Source organism: Cajanus cajan, chromosome 3 (genome assembly GCF_000230855.2).
Source record: "Cajanus cajan strain Asha chromosome 3, NIPB_CcT2T_4, whole genome shotgun sequence".
In the NCBI taxonomy this organism is placed as follows: domain Eukaryota; kingdom Viridiplantae; phylum Streptophyta; class Magnoliopsida; order Fabales; family Fabaceae; genus Cajanus; species Cajanus cajan.
In genome coordinates, this window is record NC_138519.1 from 67,237,838 (window position 1) to 67,258,024 (window position 20,187).

General features: G+C 34.7%; 1 protein-coding gene across 1 annotated transcript; it reads right to left on the minus strand.

The window, feature by feature from the left end:
- Nucleotides 1-5,756: 5,756 nt before the first annotated feature.
- On the minus strand, nt 5,757-9,799 carry LOC109817150 (Vacuolar import/degradation, Vid27-related protein). Its single transcript, XM_020382389.3, has 2 exons — nt 8,072-9,799; nt 5,757-6,298 (listed from the first exon to the last, which is right to left on the minus strand). The coding sequence occupies exons 1-2, from the start codon at nt 9,668-9,670 to the stop codon at nt 6,011-6,013; spliced, it is 1,887 nt and encodes a 628-aa protein (XP_020237978.2). The 5' UTR covers nt 9,671-9,799; the 3' UTR covers nt 5,757-6,010.
- Nucleotides 9,800-20,187: the final 10,388 nt, after the last annotated feature.

The following is a 20,187-nucleotide window of genomic DNA, read 5'->3' on the forward strand; positions in this document are numbered from 1 at the left end:
AATCTGAGCTCAAGATAATCATGTCAACTAAAATCCAAGCTTAATTAATCAAGTCAATAAAAATTTGAGCTCAAACTAATCGATCTAGTCACAAAAAATCTGAGCTCAAGCTATGATTTAAAAAAAAATGAATTATTATAAACGAAGTCACGAGAAATTCGAGCTTAAGATAAGCAAGTCAACTCTAATTCGAGTTTAACTAATCAAGTCAAAAAAATCCGAGCTCAAACTAATTAACTCTACCTAAGTTGCATTTAATCACGTCACAAGAAATTCAATTTCAAATAAATTGCAAGTAATTAATTACCTTAGGCCAATCAACTTGTGTTATTCTCAACCTTAACATGACTCATTGATCATACTAAGGTTGGTTCTTGTTGTTCGCAATCTTAACATGACTCATTGATCATACTAAGGCCGGTTCGTGTCATTCGCAACCTTAGCATGACTCAGTAGTCATACTAAGGTTGGTGCATGTTGTTCACAACCTTAGCGTAACCCAGTGATCATACTAAGGTCGGTTTGTGTCGTTCACAACCTTAGCCTGACTTAGTGATCATATTAAGGTCGGTTTGTGTCATTCACAACCTTAGCATGACTCAATGATCATACTAAGGCCAGTTCGTGTCATTCACAACCATAGCATAACTCATTTGATCATACTAAGGTTGGTCCATGTCGTTCTCAACCTTAGCATGACTCATTGACCATACTAAGGTCTGTTCGTATAGGCTGGTTTGTGCATACTGTAGCACTCTAAAATTTTAATGCTTGATATTTATTTAATTTATAATTATTATGATACAAAAGGTATAAATATATATATATATATATATATATATATATATAAAATAAATAAAAATTCTTGTTTATTTGGTACGTAAAATTATTTATTCTATTAACACATGATTTTTTTTCATATCTATGAATTTCATTATTTTAAGTTGTGAATTATTTTTTTAGGAAATGAATTTAAATATTTTATTATGTGAAAGATTAATTTTGATTTGAAAGAATATTTTCAATAAAATTTCAAAATTTAGTTTCCACCACATATTTTTTTTAACAATTAATTTAGTATAAGTACTTTATGTTTATTTTGACTATAAATTAAGCATCAATTTTACTCTTCTTCCTTTATTTTTTTATGATCATATGGATTCAAGAAGGAAAAGAAAAGAAAGAAAGAATAATAATAATAATAATACTACTATTCATTGATTTGACTCAACCCTATTCAATACTTATTTTATTCCTTTTAATCTAAAATCAAACCTCTCATTTCTCACTTTTCTCTTTTTCTTAGGAAGCTTGAAGAAAGATGGAAGGAGAAAGAAAACTTCTCTATTTCTTTGAAGTTTTTTTACAACTAAGGCAAGTTCTTAAGCTTTTGGAGCTTTCTACTTCATCTTCTTTTAGTTCTTTTCTTCTATTTCTCTTTTATCTTACCTTAATCTTGTTCTCTTTAGGAGAAAGTTCTAAAAAGCTTGTTCTTTTGTCATCCTATCTTATGTGAAGCTTCTTTGAGGTAAGGGGAATTGATCCCAACCTTTAAACTCTTACTTGTTGTAGTTTCTTTTGATTTTGAAAAGTTGTTAAGAAAAATTCGTCACTCCCCTGTTTTGGTATGCATTTATATAATTGTTATTTTCAATTTTCGATGCTAAAAATGGATTCCTTGGGTATGAAAATCTAAGATTTGGTTCAAAGATATTTCAAAACAGAATTTTCTAGCAAAAGATATGAATAAAACAAGTTTTGAGCACTTTTATGAGATCAACTGTTTGGAACATGAAAATAGTGTATATTTTTTGTTTGGTTACCCTACTTTAACATTGTTTTTAGTGTTTAAAATTTTCTAACAAAGTCTAAAAATGCATGTTTACACATTTATTTTGTGAAAAAATTGGTTTTTGAGCAATTTAGCACTTATATTTAAGATTTGGTACTTTAACGCACCTATTGTTTTTTTTTTGTTTTAGTTGGTTTCTAAAATGATTTAATTTTGTTACTTTGACCTCAAAATGAATTTATAATATGAATAAAATTGATGTTTGTAATATGAAATATTTATTTTGAAACCTTAGGTTAGTTGCCAAAATGACAAGATCGTGAAAGTGTGAACTCCAACAATTTAACTATGGCATGCGAATTTATTTCTTGTTTATATATATATTTTGGATTGTGCGACTTAGCTGAGTTCGAGGTGTTTGACCTTCGACATATTTGTTAGGATGATATTGTAATACATGGTTATTGTTTGTGTTGATCTAACTTATTGGAATGAACTGTTTGAGGTATATAAGTTTATAGTTGTTATTCTACTCGTTTTTTTGTGACTTTTCTTGTATTTTATTTTCCTTTGAGTGCTAGTATGCTAGAAATGTTTTGTATTATTTTCTTTCAAATTGGTTTAATTCTTATTATGGTATGTAGAATTAAGGAAACTTTAATTGGTCGTGTGGGTAATTACAGAGATACACTTAGGTATAGAAAAAATGGATCTTTTGACCTTGGAAAGTTGGAAAGTGGTGAATCTGACCGACATTTAGTGTACACATTTGACGTGTTAGAAATCACAGGCCTCATGTTCCACTTCTAATGTTGATGTGAACTATACTTTTAGCCAGGGGTCATATGCGCCGACATTGTATCTGTCTAGAGCATTGACCAACTGGCAATTATCCACATGTGGCATAAGACCATCATGACTTAAAGGTTTTGATCGCGGTGTTTGGGCCCAAGTTAACAAATTAATGTGTTAATGATTCTTTTAGAATACTTGAAAGTAAATTGTTGAGAAAACCATTAGGAATTTGATGATTATGTATTTGTTTATTTTATGATGCATTATTGTATGTTTGTTTTTGTGTCTATGGAGTTTGAGGAGCGGGGGAAACTCACCCTTATAGCCCATATTTTAGGAAATGACAACTCCACAAAGAACACTCTGTCTTGCTAAGTATCGATATACTCATGAGATAGCTATAAAAGTTAGGATGCATGTATTTTATAGACTATTGGTACTTACCTTAAGTGAGCAACCCCAACCACTAATTACAATAGAGGTGAATGTGACTTTTATGATGCCTTCCAATTGGAGACCAGACATGCAAATCCATCATGTTCGATACTACTACGTTTATTATGGCACAAAGAGACCTGCAAATGCTTTGAGGTTTTATTAGAAACTCTTTGATCATGATGTTTTTGGTAGGCCTACCCGTCAGATTTTTCAATAGGACACATGAGTTCAAGTACTGTATGCTAATGATGGAGACTATGATCTTGAAGACTTGACTCTAGAGGAACAGGAATTATGTGATAGTCTGTTTGGGGAAGGTTAGTTTATATAGGTTGTTATTTTGCTCTCTTATTTTGTATAAATTGCTCATTGTATAGGTTATTTCCTTTTTAGTTGTATATTTAGGATGAGAATTTTTTCATACTCTCCATGCTAATACTCAGTAATTTACTTGATACCTACATCTCATAAATTTTGTTTGGGGTTGCATCTTTCATCTTTTTTGAAAAATAATAATGGATGTACATATTATAGCTATATGTATGGGGATATGACTTATTGACCGTCTTTGTACACTAAATTACTTATCTTTTAAATTATTGTCCTTATTTAATTATGCCTATTTCATCAATATAGGTTCAATTTATCTTTATAATTTTAAAGGGGTAACTAAAATATTTTTATTATTTTATTTTATATTGATTTTATTTAACTTAACTTTATGATTTAATTTAAAATAATTCTAATACGAAAACATCTCCTTAAACATATACATGTCTTTGGAAAAAAGAATATTTGTATGATTTTTTTGTTTTAGTTAATGGTTTTAAAGTAAAGGGAATTATATTTTAATAGCATATTTTGGGCGTTACACTTGCTAAACCTCAAAGCTCCTTTATTAAACAAATCATTAAGAATGTAATAAAAAACTAAAATATTAGTCAACAACCAGGAGCTAGGGACATACAGTGCCTCGTTAAAAACCTTTTGTGGTGTAGAGTTCTACTTCTCCTCAACCTTCTTCCTCGTTTGATTTGCCTCTTCCTCTACATAACTCAAAGTGAAAGACCTCACTTCTGTCATGGATCGGGGCTTTCTCCTTCCCAACTCTACACTAAATATACCTGACCGTAAACCCTTAAGAAAAGTCGCAATAGCCATCTTGTCATCGATCATAGGTATCCTCAGGCAACCCATTAAATCTCATGAAGAAGTCGTTTAGGCTTTCTCCTTGTTTTTGCTTTAAGTCGAATATATCTTTAATAAGAGTGGGCTTACACTTATTGGCTACGAACTGGGCGACAAACAATTGACTAAATGTCTCGAAGTCGGTTATGGATCGATCCGGGAGACTAGTGAACCAGTTCATAGCAGCTTTCTTCAATGTCCCCATGAACATTTTGCACCTAATGCCCTAAGATCCTCCATTGATCATCATCTGGGCCCAGAAGTTTGTGAGACGAGCATTAGGGTCTTGTGCCCCATCAAACGGGTCTACCTTCAGGATTTTGTAATCCTGTGGGACTTCCTCTTCCTCGATTTCAACAACGAATGGTTGAAAGTCCCTCGAAACATCCATCACCAAACCTCCTTCTTTCGCACATAGGTTTGTATGAATGGTTCTATACAACTCCTTAGCCCTTTCCCATTATTGGTCCTCCCTCCTTCACGCTGCTACATTTTCTTCCCTAAGATTGTTGATCATTGTCAACTACTCTTCCATTGTCAATTGGGCTCCGATGTTGTTCGTTATTGGCGCTACACCTCTCGCCATTTTCCCTCTTTGGTCATGTCTTCCCCTTTGTTTACACTATAACGGGCGTAGAATAATGTTCTACCTACCTCACGATGAGCGCCAAAATGTTCCAGTCACAAATTGGTGATCTCTTCACCGGAGTATCAATATACAAATTACTCCCTTTATCCAAGATAATCCCTTCACTCATGACCCAAGTAGATTGCATATCTATATAAATCTCGATCTTGAGTTAAACTAATAAGACGAATAGGCTAAAAAGGAAGCTCGGTTCGAAACCGTTACAAGCTCAAGTAGAGAGTTTTTAACACCCCTTGAAGGTGGAAAAACTCCTCTCAAAACCTAGATCTTTTCTAAAAGAAATGTTCAAAATTTTTATAGTCTATTAAGTCAATATGAAACCCAGGAGGATACAATAATTATAACACCACCCCCTCTTCATTTATTCACCCTTAACTTCTTTTTTACGTAGCAAACTCCTCCTCTTTTGTTCTTGAATTTCATTTGGGGTGTGAGTGACGATGATAAAGTTAAAGAGGTGAAGGTTGAGAGAAAACGTGGGTGGAACAATTGAAAAAGATAAAAATATTTTAAGAAAAAAAAAACTCATTAAAATAGTTTACATGTCACATGATAGTCATATTTAGAGCAAGGTTAGGAGACTTTGATATAACATTTTTTTTCCAACTTTTGAGTGATTTTCTGTAAATTTAGATTAAGAAGAGGTATCAGTCACAATCTTTAAAAAAAATACAGGAAATACAAATGTATTTTACTATATAAGTTAACTTGAGCATAAAATTTCAACTTCATGAAAATAATAATTCATCATATGTTTTACTTTCTTCTATTATAAAAGTACTTATTAAAAAACTTCCTCATCCATGACATGAACAGACCATAAGTAATCCTTTAATTACATTAAAAATAGAGAGAGAGAGAGAGAGAAAACTCCAACGGTGGAACTTACGGTACTTCATATCCAATAAAATTTTCTTTTATTTGTAAACAAAGAAGTACAGTTCAGTCTGCAAACCCAAACTTGTAATAACAAAATGAACACAGTATAAGAAAGAAAATAGATACAGAGCAACCTAAAACTCGCTGTACAGAAGAATATCAGCATCTAAGACTTGAATACAAGCAATACATTCTTCAAAGGCACTCCTAACAATAGAAATTTGAAACCTTAAAAAAAAAAAAAAAAAAAAAAGGTAAACAAAGTTTGTTTAACCACGTCGCTTTCCGGAGAGGCTGATGGAGCTGACTTTCATAGGAGTAGCCACCACCAACGGAGCTTCTGGAGAATCACTGACAGCAAATTTGTCGTGCATAAATCGCGATTCTACAATTGACTCATCTTTCAATACTATCTTATAACAGTAACAGCTCTTCAGCCCTTGTTGATTCCTGTAGCATTCATGAGCACTGTTCTTCACCTGCTGAAAATCCCATATCACACTAAACTTCCCCACAGTCGCAACAAGGTGCCGTTCTTGTTTACCGTTCTCGGTGACCTGAAACACAAAACACGAATGAGATACTTCCTAGATGCTGCAAGTTGACTGACTCGATAAACTAATAATGATCATCAGTTTCAAACAAAATTTCTAATTTATACATCACATGCAAGTATGCAACATGGAATAAGCAAGGAATTCTATCTTGAGATACATATTTATAGTTCACTAAATATGACAATTAAGGGAAATCTAACAATACACACTATTTTAAAAAAAAAAAATACACATAGTATATGAAAATGTTCTTTTACAACCATTTTCCTGTTACTAGAGTCTTTTACAATCACGGACAATTTTTTCGCAATTCAGCTCAATTAACAATTGTAAAAATTCCACTAGATGTAGCAATTTTTGTATCACAACATTTTTTCATCGTGCCTAAAGCTATGTCCTACAAATCTACACACCGTGATCGCATATTTGCTTGCACCACTCCCGTAATTCTTGCATCCCCCTTTTGCCAATTTTTCAAATATCTTCACTTAGTCATTGCAAATCTACCCGTTATCATTTATCCCGCCTATCATTTTTCAGTCAGCCACTTGAATGTCTTGTTCCATTTCCACCACATATCAGTTTCATAATAATTCCTACAGTGATCTGATATGTGAATCACATGACCATTATATTGTTATCATCTACAACAAAACCTACACGGTTACACCCCTAGGCCCATAAATAGCATAACAGTATTCAAACAATAAATAATAAGGAATTTATAATGATGGTTTCAAAATGGAAGACTTGTTTTCATCAATATCCAAATACAAAGTATAAAATTCTTCCAAATATATAGGCAGGTCCTTGAATAAAAAAGTAGGCGCCCCAGAACAATGGAAGATATACTTGTCTTTTAATATGCTAGTTAAGGCAATAAACTATGTAGTTGATTAAGACTATTTGTCAAACATGTTTCCATAGATCAAACATTCAAACTTTATGGAAAATAAAAGTTGCCTTCACTAACTTTCCTTCAAAGGAGAACATACATGAATGGCATGGCAGGGGCATATAAAACCTCTAAAAGCATATTTATTTGTGAAAATTTTCTACTTGTGTAGTTGGCACTTGGCACCATTCATTAGTGTGTGTAACTTGGTAAACATTGTCAGTGTAACCAAAAACCAAAGGAACAGAAAGCATCTGAATAACAACTTCTGTTATGATAAGAGGCCAATAATCAGGAGAAATAATTGCACCATATCAAAAGCATAGCTAAAATGAGATTTGCAGAAATGTTGGTACTATAAGCAGCTACAAGAAGCTTTTTTCTAATAGGTGAGTTTGACTAACAAGAATCATATTACACCATAATATTCTATTGTAAGTTATATCATATCATTATATCATAGATAAAAATCATTTACCCTTAAATCCTTTTTAATGCTTTCTACCATAGCTTTCTCAATCTCCTTCTACATCTAGTGATTAGACTACCCTCACTCTAATCTACTCTAATTACCAAGGCTTCTAACAGTCTTGTCCACACGTCCAAACAAGCTAAGGCAAAATTCTACCATTTTTCTATGATAAATGTTATCCTAATTTTCTCTCTAATGCATTCATTTCTACTCATATCCTGCCAAGTATAAACAAAAGCTTGTTTTAATAGGTCATAATTAAAAGTCAAGGTTCTCCAAGATCAATGAAAGACAATTAAATGCAAGTTGAAGATATTGAAAAAAATTTCATATACAAATAACTACATGAAAGATGATGCTACATGGACATGTTACATGTATCAAGAATTTAGATCTTAAAACTTACCCACGAGAAATGGCCACCATGAAACTTATTGCTCGCGCCAGCCAAATGCGAATCCAGAGGAGTCAGCTTCAAGAGCCTAGGAGCAGGAATTCTGTTTCCCATTCGACCACTAAACCCAGTCTTTGTCTTCCCATCTTTATCAGTAAACAACGTACAAATAAGCACCAAGTAGGTATCCGTAGTGCCAAGCACCCACTTGCCATCATAAGTAACATCAACACTAGTAATCGGCGAACCAAGCCCGGGAAACGCCGTCTTCGCCATTCTCATCGAAGTATTCGAATACAACCTTATCTTCCCATCAAGAGACCCCACTACAATGGACCCATCACCGGTGGTGGCAAAGCACTGAAAGTTAGTCCCTCTCGAAAACTGGTGCCCCTGGCTCCAATGCAAAACAGGGGAAGAACTAGCCGTGGCAATGTTCTGAACAATCCCCTTCTTTTCACGCATGTCCCACTGACACAACCTGTTATCATCCAACCCCAAAAACGTTGACTCCGAAGGGTCCAACTGCGACCCTTTGGTGTCATTGGTGATATCCCTCATCGTTATGTCAGCACCGTCCTTCTCAAACTTCCACTCCGTGACAATCTTCCCCGTTTCGATATCAAGCTGGTTAAGCTTCGAAGCATGGGGCTTCCCATCGTTTAACGGACTCATCAGCATCATGTTCGTCTCCGCGCGCATCAGAAGCGCCTTATTCGGCGTCTGCTGCCGGAAACCACCGCCGCCGTCGAACTTCACGGCGACGCCCTTGCCGTGGATCCCGCGGTCGAAATTGCGGTACACGTGGACGCCGGAGTCGTTGACCATGAAGCTGTTGTCGAGCGCGCCTAGGGTTAGGGTTTGGACGCCGCCGTTCGCGGCCTCCTCAAACTCCTCCATTAGGTCGTTTCTCCGCCGCGACGGCGACGCGAACACGTCGCCGTCGCCGCCATCGGCGGCGGCGGCATCCTCCCAGACGGAATCGTCGGCAGCTTCGGGCTTCACCCAGCCGATGAACTCCTTGCCGTAGATTTTGACCTTGTTCTCCTCCGTGCACTCGAGGCCGTACACGTTTTCGAACATGCAGTTCTGGAAGTCGGTGACGAAGCGGCGGTAGGTGTCGTCGGAGGGGAATTTGAGCGCCCAGACGCCGTCGGCGACGAAATCGACGCGACGCTGGTCGCCGAACATCTTCAATTGCATTTCGGAGGAAACCCTAGCGCGGACCTTGGAGCCGACGGTGAGGAACCAGACGTCGTCGTTTTCGGTGTCTTTGAGGAAGGCGTAGGTGGTGCGCTTGTCGGAGAGGATCCATTTGGCGTTGGGAGTGTTGCCGCCGATGTGGAGGTAGAGCTTAACGGCGTTTTGCGGAAGCGATTTGGCGGAGGAGGATGAAGGTGTTCGGTATTTGAGTTTTAAGGCTTTGAGTTTAGCGTCGACGTCTTCGAGGTCGGTGGAGTGGGAAGCTGAGGTGGTTTGAGCGTCTTTGTAGTGTTGTTCATTTTCTTCTTCTTCTTCTTCTTCGTGTTCGTGTTCGTGTTCTTGTTCTTGTTCGTAGTCGGAGTCTGAATCGGAAACTTCGAGGCCCTCGCGGCTCTGAGAGGTGCCCATGGAAATTGGTTCTCTGATTTGGTGGAAGGATCGAAGGAGCCAAATGTAATGAAATGAATTTGATTTTAATTTTGATTTTGATTTTGATTTTCGAATTCAACGGCGGTTTTATAGCGTCCCTAGCGGCTAGTCAGGCGTGGATTTAACGCACTTTTAAATTAAATTAATTAAATAAATAACTTTATATCGGAGCCAAGCGGCGCCAAGCTTTGTGTTGAGGTGTCGTTTACTTTGTAGCTAAGTTTGGATTTGGATTTGGAGTGAGTGATGGCTTTTCGGTATTGGGCTCGCGTTTGGACCGTGTCACACACGCTATTTGCACTTCTTTTTCTTTCTATATCCATACTTTATTTTATATATACCCGAAAGAAAGAGTGATATTCTTTGCCTTTTGTTAAAAAAAATAAAATAAAAAGATCATTTATCATTGATTAAAGTATAAAAAATAGTTCCACCAAATCGCAGTTATTCCTATTTAAAATTTGAGATCATTAATTTGAATAAATATGATATATTTTTTTTGAACAAGAAAATATTTGCTAAAAAAAATAGTTTGAATAAATCAGAATTTGAAAATAACTACTTAAATTAAATTTAATTCATTGAAAAATTTTAAGCTAAAAAAAATGGGTCGCAACAACTTTTAAAATAAATAAAATGTAAATTATTTCAAAGACACCTATGAGAATACTTTCTACTTCAAACATGATAATTATATAAAGTGAGTAACTTGAAAAAGCATGTTTTATGGATTAATCGAAATGAATAAATTATATGTATAAATTTCAATGTATTGATAAAAAAAACAATTATTAATCCACAAATTGTTATGATTACTTTACATTAATCTTAAGACATTTAAAAGTAAATGATGGAATTTAATCATGTTATTGAACTTAGTAACTTGTTTTAAACATGTTATTGTAATAAAATTCTAAAATAAAACTTGATCAAATAATTTAAAATTATGTCGTAGATAATAAATAACAATAAATTAAATAATTTTAAACTATAATTCAAGGTCACATATTTTATTAGATTACTTCTTATTAATTAAACTTCATTACTAATGTTATTAATGAGTATCACCTATATCAACATATATAACAAATAATATAGAAATAAGGAGAATAAAAAATATCTTATTCTGACTAATAACATAAAATAAGGTTGGATAGCCAACACACAAAACATAACATGTATAACATCAACAACATAATTACACGAAACATTAACTCTCATTATAAGAATTAAAAGCTCATTCACAACGTAACATATCATTAGTATAAATGAACAATACATATTCACATTCACATATGAGATGAAATGCAATGGATATCAACTATGATTTGCATGTATGGTAAATAAGTCATATTGACAAGCAAGTAAATTCTGTTTATTACGTTTTATCTCAATGGATCCCTCGTAAATGAGAGTCAAGGTGCCCCACATCATTTTTGCATTTTTAAACTATGTACCTTTCCATATTCATCCTTAAAGAATGCACACATGATGAAGTTGTGGGATTTGGAATTGAGGAGATATCCCTACTTCTATTTAATCATCACTCCATCAAGCTTGTGGGATCTCGTTCATGGTTTCATCCATGGGAATGTAGTTGCCCCTGTCTATTATGTCCCACATGTCTATGTGGCATCCATAAAAGTGAAATATATCATTTTTTTTGGTTCCTAAGAAGTTAAACTCTGATACCAATTGAAAGTGAAACAAACACTTATGGTGTGTTTGGATGAGAAATTTTACAAATTCAAGAAATTTTAAATTCTTGGTATTTGAATTACTTTGATTTCAATTTCTATCATTTTTAAAATAGTTTGTTTGGATGAGTCAATTTAAATTTCTTAAATTTTAAATTGTTAAGTTGAATATGATAATTTGATTCTATCATAATAAAATTGATTTTAAAAATATATTTATATGTTGAGATTTTTAAATTAAATTTTATAAAAATAAATATTAATTTATTTTTAAATATTCAATAATTTTAAAAATTAATATTAGATAATGTTTAATAATTTTAAAAATTAATATAAGATAATATTTAATAATTTTAAAAATATTTTTGAATATCCAATAATTAAAAGAATGAAGAGATAAGATAAAATATATAGGTGAAATAAGAAAAACAAATATGAGGAATTTCAAATTCTCCCATTTTTTAGAGAATTTGAAATTCTACTATTTTAAGGAATTTCACAAATGCTTGAATTTCAAATTCTTTGTAAATTCCTCATCCAAACAAAGCATTTCACCTCAAAGAATTTGAAATTCCCTAAATAAATGAATTACCCTATATAAATTCCTCATCCAAACACACCATTAAAGAGGTTGAATGTGTGTTTGAAGATTTTTTTTGCAACTTTTTCGCAAAGGACAAATATAATAGTTATTTGTTTGCAAAGACTTTCATTTAGGAAAACTTGAAGGATAAAAGTTTTGACACAATTTGCTTTTATACCGGTTCATTTAAAAACATTCCTTTCATGTGCATACATGTAAAATGGAAGAGAAAAAAAGAGACGCAGGAAGAGAATGAAAAAGGGAAAAGAAAGAGGAACAATAACTTACAAAATGAATAATATATGTTGAAAAAAATCAAGGAGATCATAGAATGATTGGTGAGGAGGACCAAAGACATAAATGTGACTTGTGAGGACACTACAACAAATTTGTCATATAATGACACACATCCTATAGTAACACTATACATGTCACTAAAAATTATTTTTACCGACACAATAATTACAATATATGTTGGTATATTATTAAAAAGTGTGGGTATAGACTATTGTGACACACAAAATATGTTGTTAAATCTCATTTAAAATCAACACTAAAATTGTGTGTAATTATATGTCAAATAGACATATATATACCTACATATAGTGACACTTTTTATATGTCACTATATGTAACATTTCTTGTAGTGAGAGGATGTCTATGGTGGGATTTTCCAAGGATGGAGAGGTTAAAGACTTAGGAGTAACTGTGGGTACAAGAAAAACAAACATAAACTGGTGTGGTGTGACACAGATTAAGGTTTAACTTAATTGACAATATTTATATATATTACATTAATTTTGTAATTGTATTAATAGAGAAGAAGGGACAAACAAATAAGAATAATAATGAATCAAACTATTTTAAAAATAGTTTTGAAATTTGATTTAATAATTAATTCGTTGAACTTAGTTCATGAATCAAATGAGTTGAAATTGAGTTAAAAATTAAACTTAATATATAAATAAGCTGAACTTAAATTGTACATAATTCAACTTACCTAATTCATGAATTAGATCAACATATAAATATATAATTTATATCCATATTTTTAAAATTTGATCGATTATTAAACCAACTTAAATATTAGTTTAAGTTTCAATAATTGATATTAATAAGATAATAATAATAATAATAATTTATTATTATTATTATTATTATTATTATCATTAATGAGAAAATAATATTGAATATATAAGGTTAAATACCTCTTTTGGTCCTTTACAATGTTTTTTTGTTTCAATTTAGTCCCACTTTAATTTTTGGTCTCAATTTGGTCTCTAATAACTTAATTTAGTGCAATTTGGGACTTCCGTCCAAATGATTTAGACGGAGTTAACTGTTGGCCACGTGGCATCTACGTGGATGCCACGTGGATGCGCACGTGGACGCGAAAATTCCAGAAAAAAACCTGAAACCAAAACGGCCCGTTCTGAAACCAGAACGACCGTTCTCAAACTAGAAAGGGTCGTTCTGCTTTTAGAACGGGTCGTGCTGCTTTTAGAACGGGCCGTTCTGAATTCAGAACGGCCCGTTCCAGAACGCCATGCTTTTTATTATATATATATATTTTTTATATCTATATTAATAAATATATAATAAATAAAAAATACAATAAATTAATATTCATTTATGAATAAAACAAAAAAAATCAAATAAGATAAGACCTTCCAAAATATTTCTTTGATTTGAATTTATCCAGTTCAAAATCTTGATTAAAATGCCGCAATGTATTTCAAAAATTGAAAATAAAATTTAGGGTTTAGGGGTACCTCCTCAAGAACAGGTTGTTATTGTTGGGGTACATCGTCAATGACTTCAAGGAAAAATACTGTTTCATTTTATCCTTGACTGTATAGTGTCAATTTGGTAGTAAGTGGTTCACTCTAGTTTGACTAACAATGAAATAAAACTTGTTACCATTGTCCTTAGTGATACACTGCATCATCCTTAATGATATATTGTATAGCCCAAATGTTTAGCAATTGAAGTTATTAATCCTCATTAACAATATTACCAAATCTAGTGTTTGAAATACTTTGTATTTTGGTTTTTTTGGGCACGAAATTCTAGACCAGAACGGCCCGTTCTGAAACCAGAACGGTCTGTTCTGGTTACACTGTTGGTGTGTTAATTTTGGACCTGGAATGGCCCGTTCCAGGTGCAAATTTTACACACCAATAGTGTAACCAGAACGGGCCGTTCTGGTTCTAGGTGTATTCAAGTATTTTTTGATCCACCTACGTGGCATCTACCTGGCATCCACGTAGCCACCAGTTAACTCCGTTTAAATCATTTAGACGGAAGTCCCAAATTGGAACGATTTAAATTATTGGGGACCAAATTGAGACCTAAAATTAAAGTGGGACTAAATTGAAACAAAAAATATTGTAAGGGACCAAAAGAGGTATTTAACCAATATATAAAATATCATAAACCATGTCTAGTTGTTGGGTAGAAAGGAATTGGGATAGTTAGAAGCATGAAGATCTAGGTTCAATCCTTATTGCGACCATCTTTGTAATTTTTCTATTTTTACCAAAAAAAAAATATATAAAATATCATAATTTTTTAATACTAAAAATTAAATAAAATTATTTATGGGTTCTTGACATTCAATGTATACACAAAGTCCAAACTAAATATAACATAATATTTAAAAGTTTAAATTTTAATAAACTAAAATAATTTTCATTAACATTAACAAGTTTACATCTTAAGTTAATAATATCAAATTAATATAATTTAAATTATAAAAACTCAAGCTATAAAAAATTGCAAATTAGATAAATGATTTATATATATATATATATATATATATATATATTTATTTATTTATTAAATATGTACTTTTACTTAATTAATTAAAAATTTTAAATTAAATTTTAAAATATTTATTCTTTAATTTGACCAATTTAAACTAGTTTTGTTATATCCATTTTGCACCACTTTTGGCTCAGCTCAACTGACACTTGACCAATTCGCATTGATTTTAATTAAGATGCTCCTCTCTTCATTAGTTATCAAATTGATTACCAAACCAGTTCCTAGTTTGACTAGTTGGTCCAATCCAGTTTTCAAAATTATGATTTATATAATTGACTTTTTATTTAATTTTAACTTATTAAAATTTTAAAAAAATCCTCAAAATTTAGTTTAAATTAATAATAATTAAAGAAATAGACACCTTAAAATTATGAGATAAATTTTATTATTTTATGTAAAATAAAATAATTTTTATTTATGCAGCCTTTAGTTATAATTATATATATTTCTTTGAAATCATACATTATAATCAAACAAAATTAATAAAATAATTTTTTTATATTTTAAAAAATTAAAAAATCATTTATCTAAAAATTATTTAATAAATTGAATTTTAAAATAAATAAAATTCAAAATATTTGACTTTTAATTCATGTGATTCAAACTAACAAATTGATAAATTTTAAAAAAAAATATATTAAATTTTAATTAAATTTTGAATTAAATGAAATATTATCGAATTAAGTTAAGCCGAATAAAACTTAATCAATACAACTCATTTCTAATCCTACAAGCAGATATAACATTCTTGTACATGTCTCTGCCTCTGACTTTAATAGTAAAAAAAACCTAAACTCAAACTTAATCAAAATAGATTTTTCCCATCAAAATGTGAGCGAGTACCTACGAGTTTGAGTTGATTTGCTATGCTTACTCTGTTGTAGGCAGGCCAATTTATCACTCCAATTATATAAAGCAAATATTTAAAACATGAGGACTTCAATTTTCTTGTATAGTTATCACCAATAAAACTAGGATATTGCATTTCAAGTACTAAAGGACCATACGACACAAAACTAATTGCCCTTTTATATATATATATATATATATATATATTAAAAATTAATTTTATAAAAGAGAGTGTTTATTTAAATAATCACTCTTCTTATTACTTCAGATCTTATAATATAATGTTTATTTAAAAATTATTATATAAATGACTTTATATATACTAAATTTTGGTGTAGTGTCTCTTATATAAATGTAAAAGGCACCTCGTGAGTGAAAAATCACCTAACTTTTTTTTTTTAATTGTTCCGGCCAAGGGATGGACTAGGGTTTTTTTCTAGATCAAGCCTCCGAGCCAGAACATTCAAAAGTGTAATTTGTCTTCTTAACTCTAGGGTTTTGGATTTTATAGTTTCTTGTTCACGGGCCTTATGGGCCCCGTGAATATGGGGATCTCTTTAGATGTTACAATCTGGAAAATAATTGGTGAGTGAAGGTGGGACCTCGCCATTTACTGAGTGTCCAATCGGATAATGACCGAGTAAGCCTTTATGGGTGGGAGTCGATCGGTATCTGGCTCTGAGAGGGAGAGTCGGCCAAGATTACAGTCGGGTGAGTCGGCCAATGTTACAGTCGAGTGAGTCGGCCAAGGTTACAGTCGGGTGAGTCGGCCAAGGTTACAGTCAGGTGAGTCAGCCAAGGTTACAATCGGGTGAGTCGGCCAAGGTTACATTCGGGTGAGATCAGGTCGTGAATCGGCCTAGGCAGTGCACATGTTTATAGTCGGCCTCACACGCATAGTAGCCCTTATATTCGGCGATACCAATCGTCCTACGGGCGAGACGGTCCACTTGCCTTCCAGCCTTGAGCCTATAAGGAGAAAAGGCTTAAGGTGTAGTCCTTATAGTCCGAGATACCAATCGGCCTACGGCCCAGTCGACGATACCAATCGGCCTACGGCCGAGTCGGTGACACCAATCGGCCTACGACAGAGTCGGCGATACCAATCGGCTTACGACCGAGACAGTCCACTTGCCTTTCAGCCTTGAGCCTATAAGGAGAAAAGGCTTAAGGTGTAGTCCTTATAGTCCGAGATACCAATCGGCCTACGGCCCAGTCGGTGACACCAATCGGCCTATGACAGAGTCGACGATACCAATCCGCCTACAGGCGAGTTAGCGATACCAATCGGCCTACGACCGAGACGGTCCACTTGCCTTCCAGCCCTTAGCCTATAAGGAGAAAAGGCTTAAGGTGTAGTCCTTATAGTCCGAGATACCAATCGGCCTACGGCCCATTCGGCGATACCAATCGGCCTACGACAGAGTCGGCGATACCAATCGGCCTACAGGCGAGTCGGCGATACCAATCGACCTACGGCCGAGACGGTCCACTTGCCTTCCAGCCCTTAGCCTACGAGGCGAAAGGGCTTAAGCAAGTACTCCTTAGATCTAAGTCGGAAATAAACCGATATATTATATGAGTCATCATGTGGAAAAACTTGAATTTTTGCAAACCAATCGCCCAAACTCCGATTAAAACAATGAATGAAAAATTTTCTAGTTAAAACTTGTATTTTGAAAAGGCAGTCGCCTACACGCCGATTACATACGCCGACCTTAAAAAATGAGTGACAAAATTCTTAAGTGTTATTATCTGAAAAGGCAATCGCCCATACGCCGATCGCACATGCCGATCTCATACGCCGACCTCAAAAAGAATGAAAAAATTCCTGTTATTATTTGAAAAGGCAGTCGTCCATATGCCGATCTGCATTACCATTGAAAAATAATCCAAGTTAAGAATTCAATATCACATGGGATGATCGCCCAAGTTCTGACTCTTTTTGGTGATGAAAATGACCAGGTTACAACATCTAATGAGTTATTTATACTCGCCCAGTAGGATTTTTACCGATTAATCACGAGTTTGGTCTTCGAGTTATTTATACTCGCCCAGTCGGATTTTTACCGATCAATCACGAGTTTGGTCTTCGAGTTATTTATACTCGCCCAGTCGGATTTTTACCGATCAATCACGAGTTTGGTCTTCGAGTTATTTATACTCGCCTAGTCAGATTTTTACCGATCAATCATGAGTTTGGTCTTTGAGTTATTTATACTCGCCCAGCCAGACTTTTGCCGACAATCACGAGTTTGGTCTTCGAGTTATTTATACTCGCCCAGCCGGACTTTTGCCGACAATCACGAGTTTGGTCTTCGAGTTATTTATACTCGCCCAGTCGGACTTTTGTCGACAATCACGAGTTTGGTCTTCGAGTTATTTATACTCGCCCAGTCGGATTTTTACCGATCAATCACGAGTTTGGTCTTCGAGTTATTTATACTCGCCTAGTCGAATTTTTGCCGACAATCACGAGTTTGGTCTTCGAGTTATTTATACTCGCCCAGTCGGACTTTTGCCGACAATCACGAGTTTGGTCTTCGAGTTATTTATACTCGCCCAGTCGGATTTTTACCGATCAATCACGAGTTTGGTCTTCGAGTTATTTATACTCGCCCAGTCGGATTTTTACCGATCAATCACGAGTTTGGTCTTCGAGTTATTTATACTCGCCCAGCCGAACTTTTGCCGACAATCACGAGTTTGTCTTCGAGTTATTTATACTCGCCCAACCGGACTTTTGCCGACAATCACGAGTTTGTTGCCTTTAAATAACACACCTGTCGATCATGGAAAGATAAAAGAGATGGTATTTAATAAAATTGGAATTATTGGTTAGTGGTGCCTCGTTAAAAACCTTCTCAGCAAAAAACCTTTTCACATTTTTATATGGAATAAAAATATCTTGGGACGACCCCAGCTTCTCGGCTTTCAGCTGCCCTTTTGTTGATTTGTCCCTTCTCCGTCTTGATGTGACTCAGGGTGAAAGCTCTCACCTCCGACATCGTTTGACAATTCGCTTTCTCCAGCGTGATGTCGAAAGCTCCAGACCTTAAGCTCTTCTGGAACGCGATGACTGCCATCCTTTCATCCAAGGACGCTATCCTCCAGGCGACCTCATTGAACCTTTGCAGAAAGTCCTTCAACGACTCCTCCCGCTTCTGTTTGAGGTCGAACAAGTCCGACGTGATCGGTGGTTTCTTCTTGTTAGCGGCGAACTGTGCCATGAAGAGCCGACTAAAGACATCAAAGTCGGTGATTGATCGGTCAGGGAGACCACTAAACCAATCCAGTGCTGCTTTTTTGAGTGTACCCATGAATAGTTTGCAGCGGACTTCCATACTTCCTCCACAAATCAACATTTGAGCGCGAAAATCCGTCAAATGCTGACTGGGATCCTGAGTTCCATCAAAAGGTTCGACTTGGGGAATCCGATGATCCCTTAGGATGGTCTCGGCCTCTATGGCCTCCGAAAAAGGTCGAAAATCTCTGGGGACTTCCATCATGACATCTTCCTCCACCGTCCTGGCGTTGGCCGTTATCATAGCTTGCATCTCGTCCGCCCGCCTCATAATCTCCTCGTTTTCTCGTTGAATAGCCTCCTCTCTCTCCCTGGATCGCGCATTCTCCTCCCTCAAAATGTTGATCAATGCCATCATCTCCTCCATGGTAGGGTGTTGTGAGTCGCTGTTGGATGTGCCGCCTCTTGCCATGGTAAAGTGCGGATTCTTCTGTGTTACTTGGGGCGTAGGAAAAGTTTCACCGTAGTCCCACGGTGGGCGCCAAAATGTTCCGGCCAAGGGATGAACTAGGGTTTTTTCCTAGATCAAGCCTCCGAGCCAGAACATTCAAAAGTGTAATCTGTCTACTTAACTCTAGGGTTTTGGATTTTATAGTTTCTTGTTCACGGGCCTTATGGGCCCCGTGAATATGAGGATCTCTTTAGCCGTTACAATCTAGAAAATACTTGGTGAGTGAAGGTGGGACCTCGCCATTTACTGAGTGTCCAATCGGATAATGACCGAGTAAGCCTTTATGGGTGGGAGTCGATCGGTATCTGGCTCTGAGAGGGAGAGTCGGCCAAGGTTACAGTCGGGTGAGTCGGCCAAGGTTACATTCGGGTGAGATCAGGTCGTGAATCGGCCTAGGCAGTGCACAGGTTTATAGTCGGCCTCACACGCATATTAGCCCTTATATTCGGCGATACCAATCGGCCTACGGGCGAGACAGTCCATTAATAAAAAATATCGTTTACAAAAATGACAATAATATTAATATTTAAGATTTTGTGCATATACCAGTTAATTTTCTTACTAGGCCAATCTTAATAGGTTTAAAAATGAAACAAATATTTAATACCGACAATATTAAGCAAATATTTCGATTTTGAACTTGCATTATCCGAAGAGAAATCCTAGAGACGCATGTCAAGGAGTCACATGTATTTTTTATTTTATTTTTATGTATAATTAGAATAATGAGAGGTTCCAACACCTAACGTGTATTAACTTGTAGAATGTAGGAACAGAGATAATAAA

What these genes read in the sequence shown, in the direction of transcription:
- LOC109817150 (XM_020382389.3), bottom strand. Translation starts at nt 9,670, where the DNA reads ATGGGCACCTCTCAGAGCCGCGAGGGCCTCGAAGTTTCCGATTCAGAC. An exon ending in ATGGTGGCCATTTCTCGTGG is followed by an intron (nt 6,299 to 8,071) that starts GTAAGTTTTAAG and finishes TTTGTGTTTCAG; the next exon opens with GTCACCGAGAACGGTAAACA.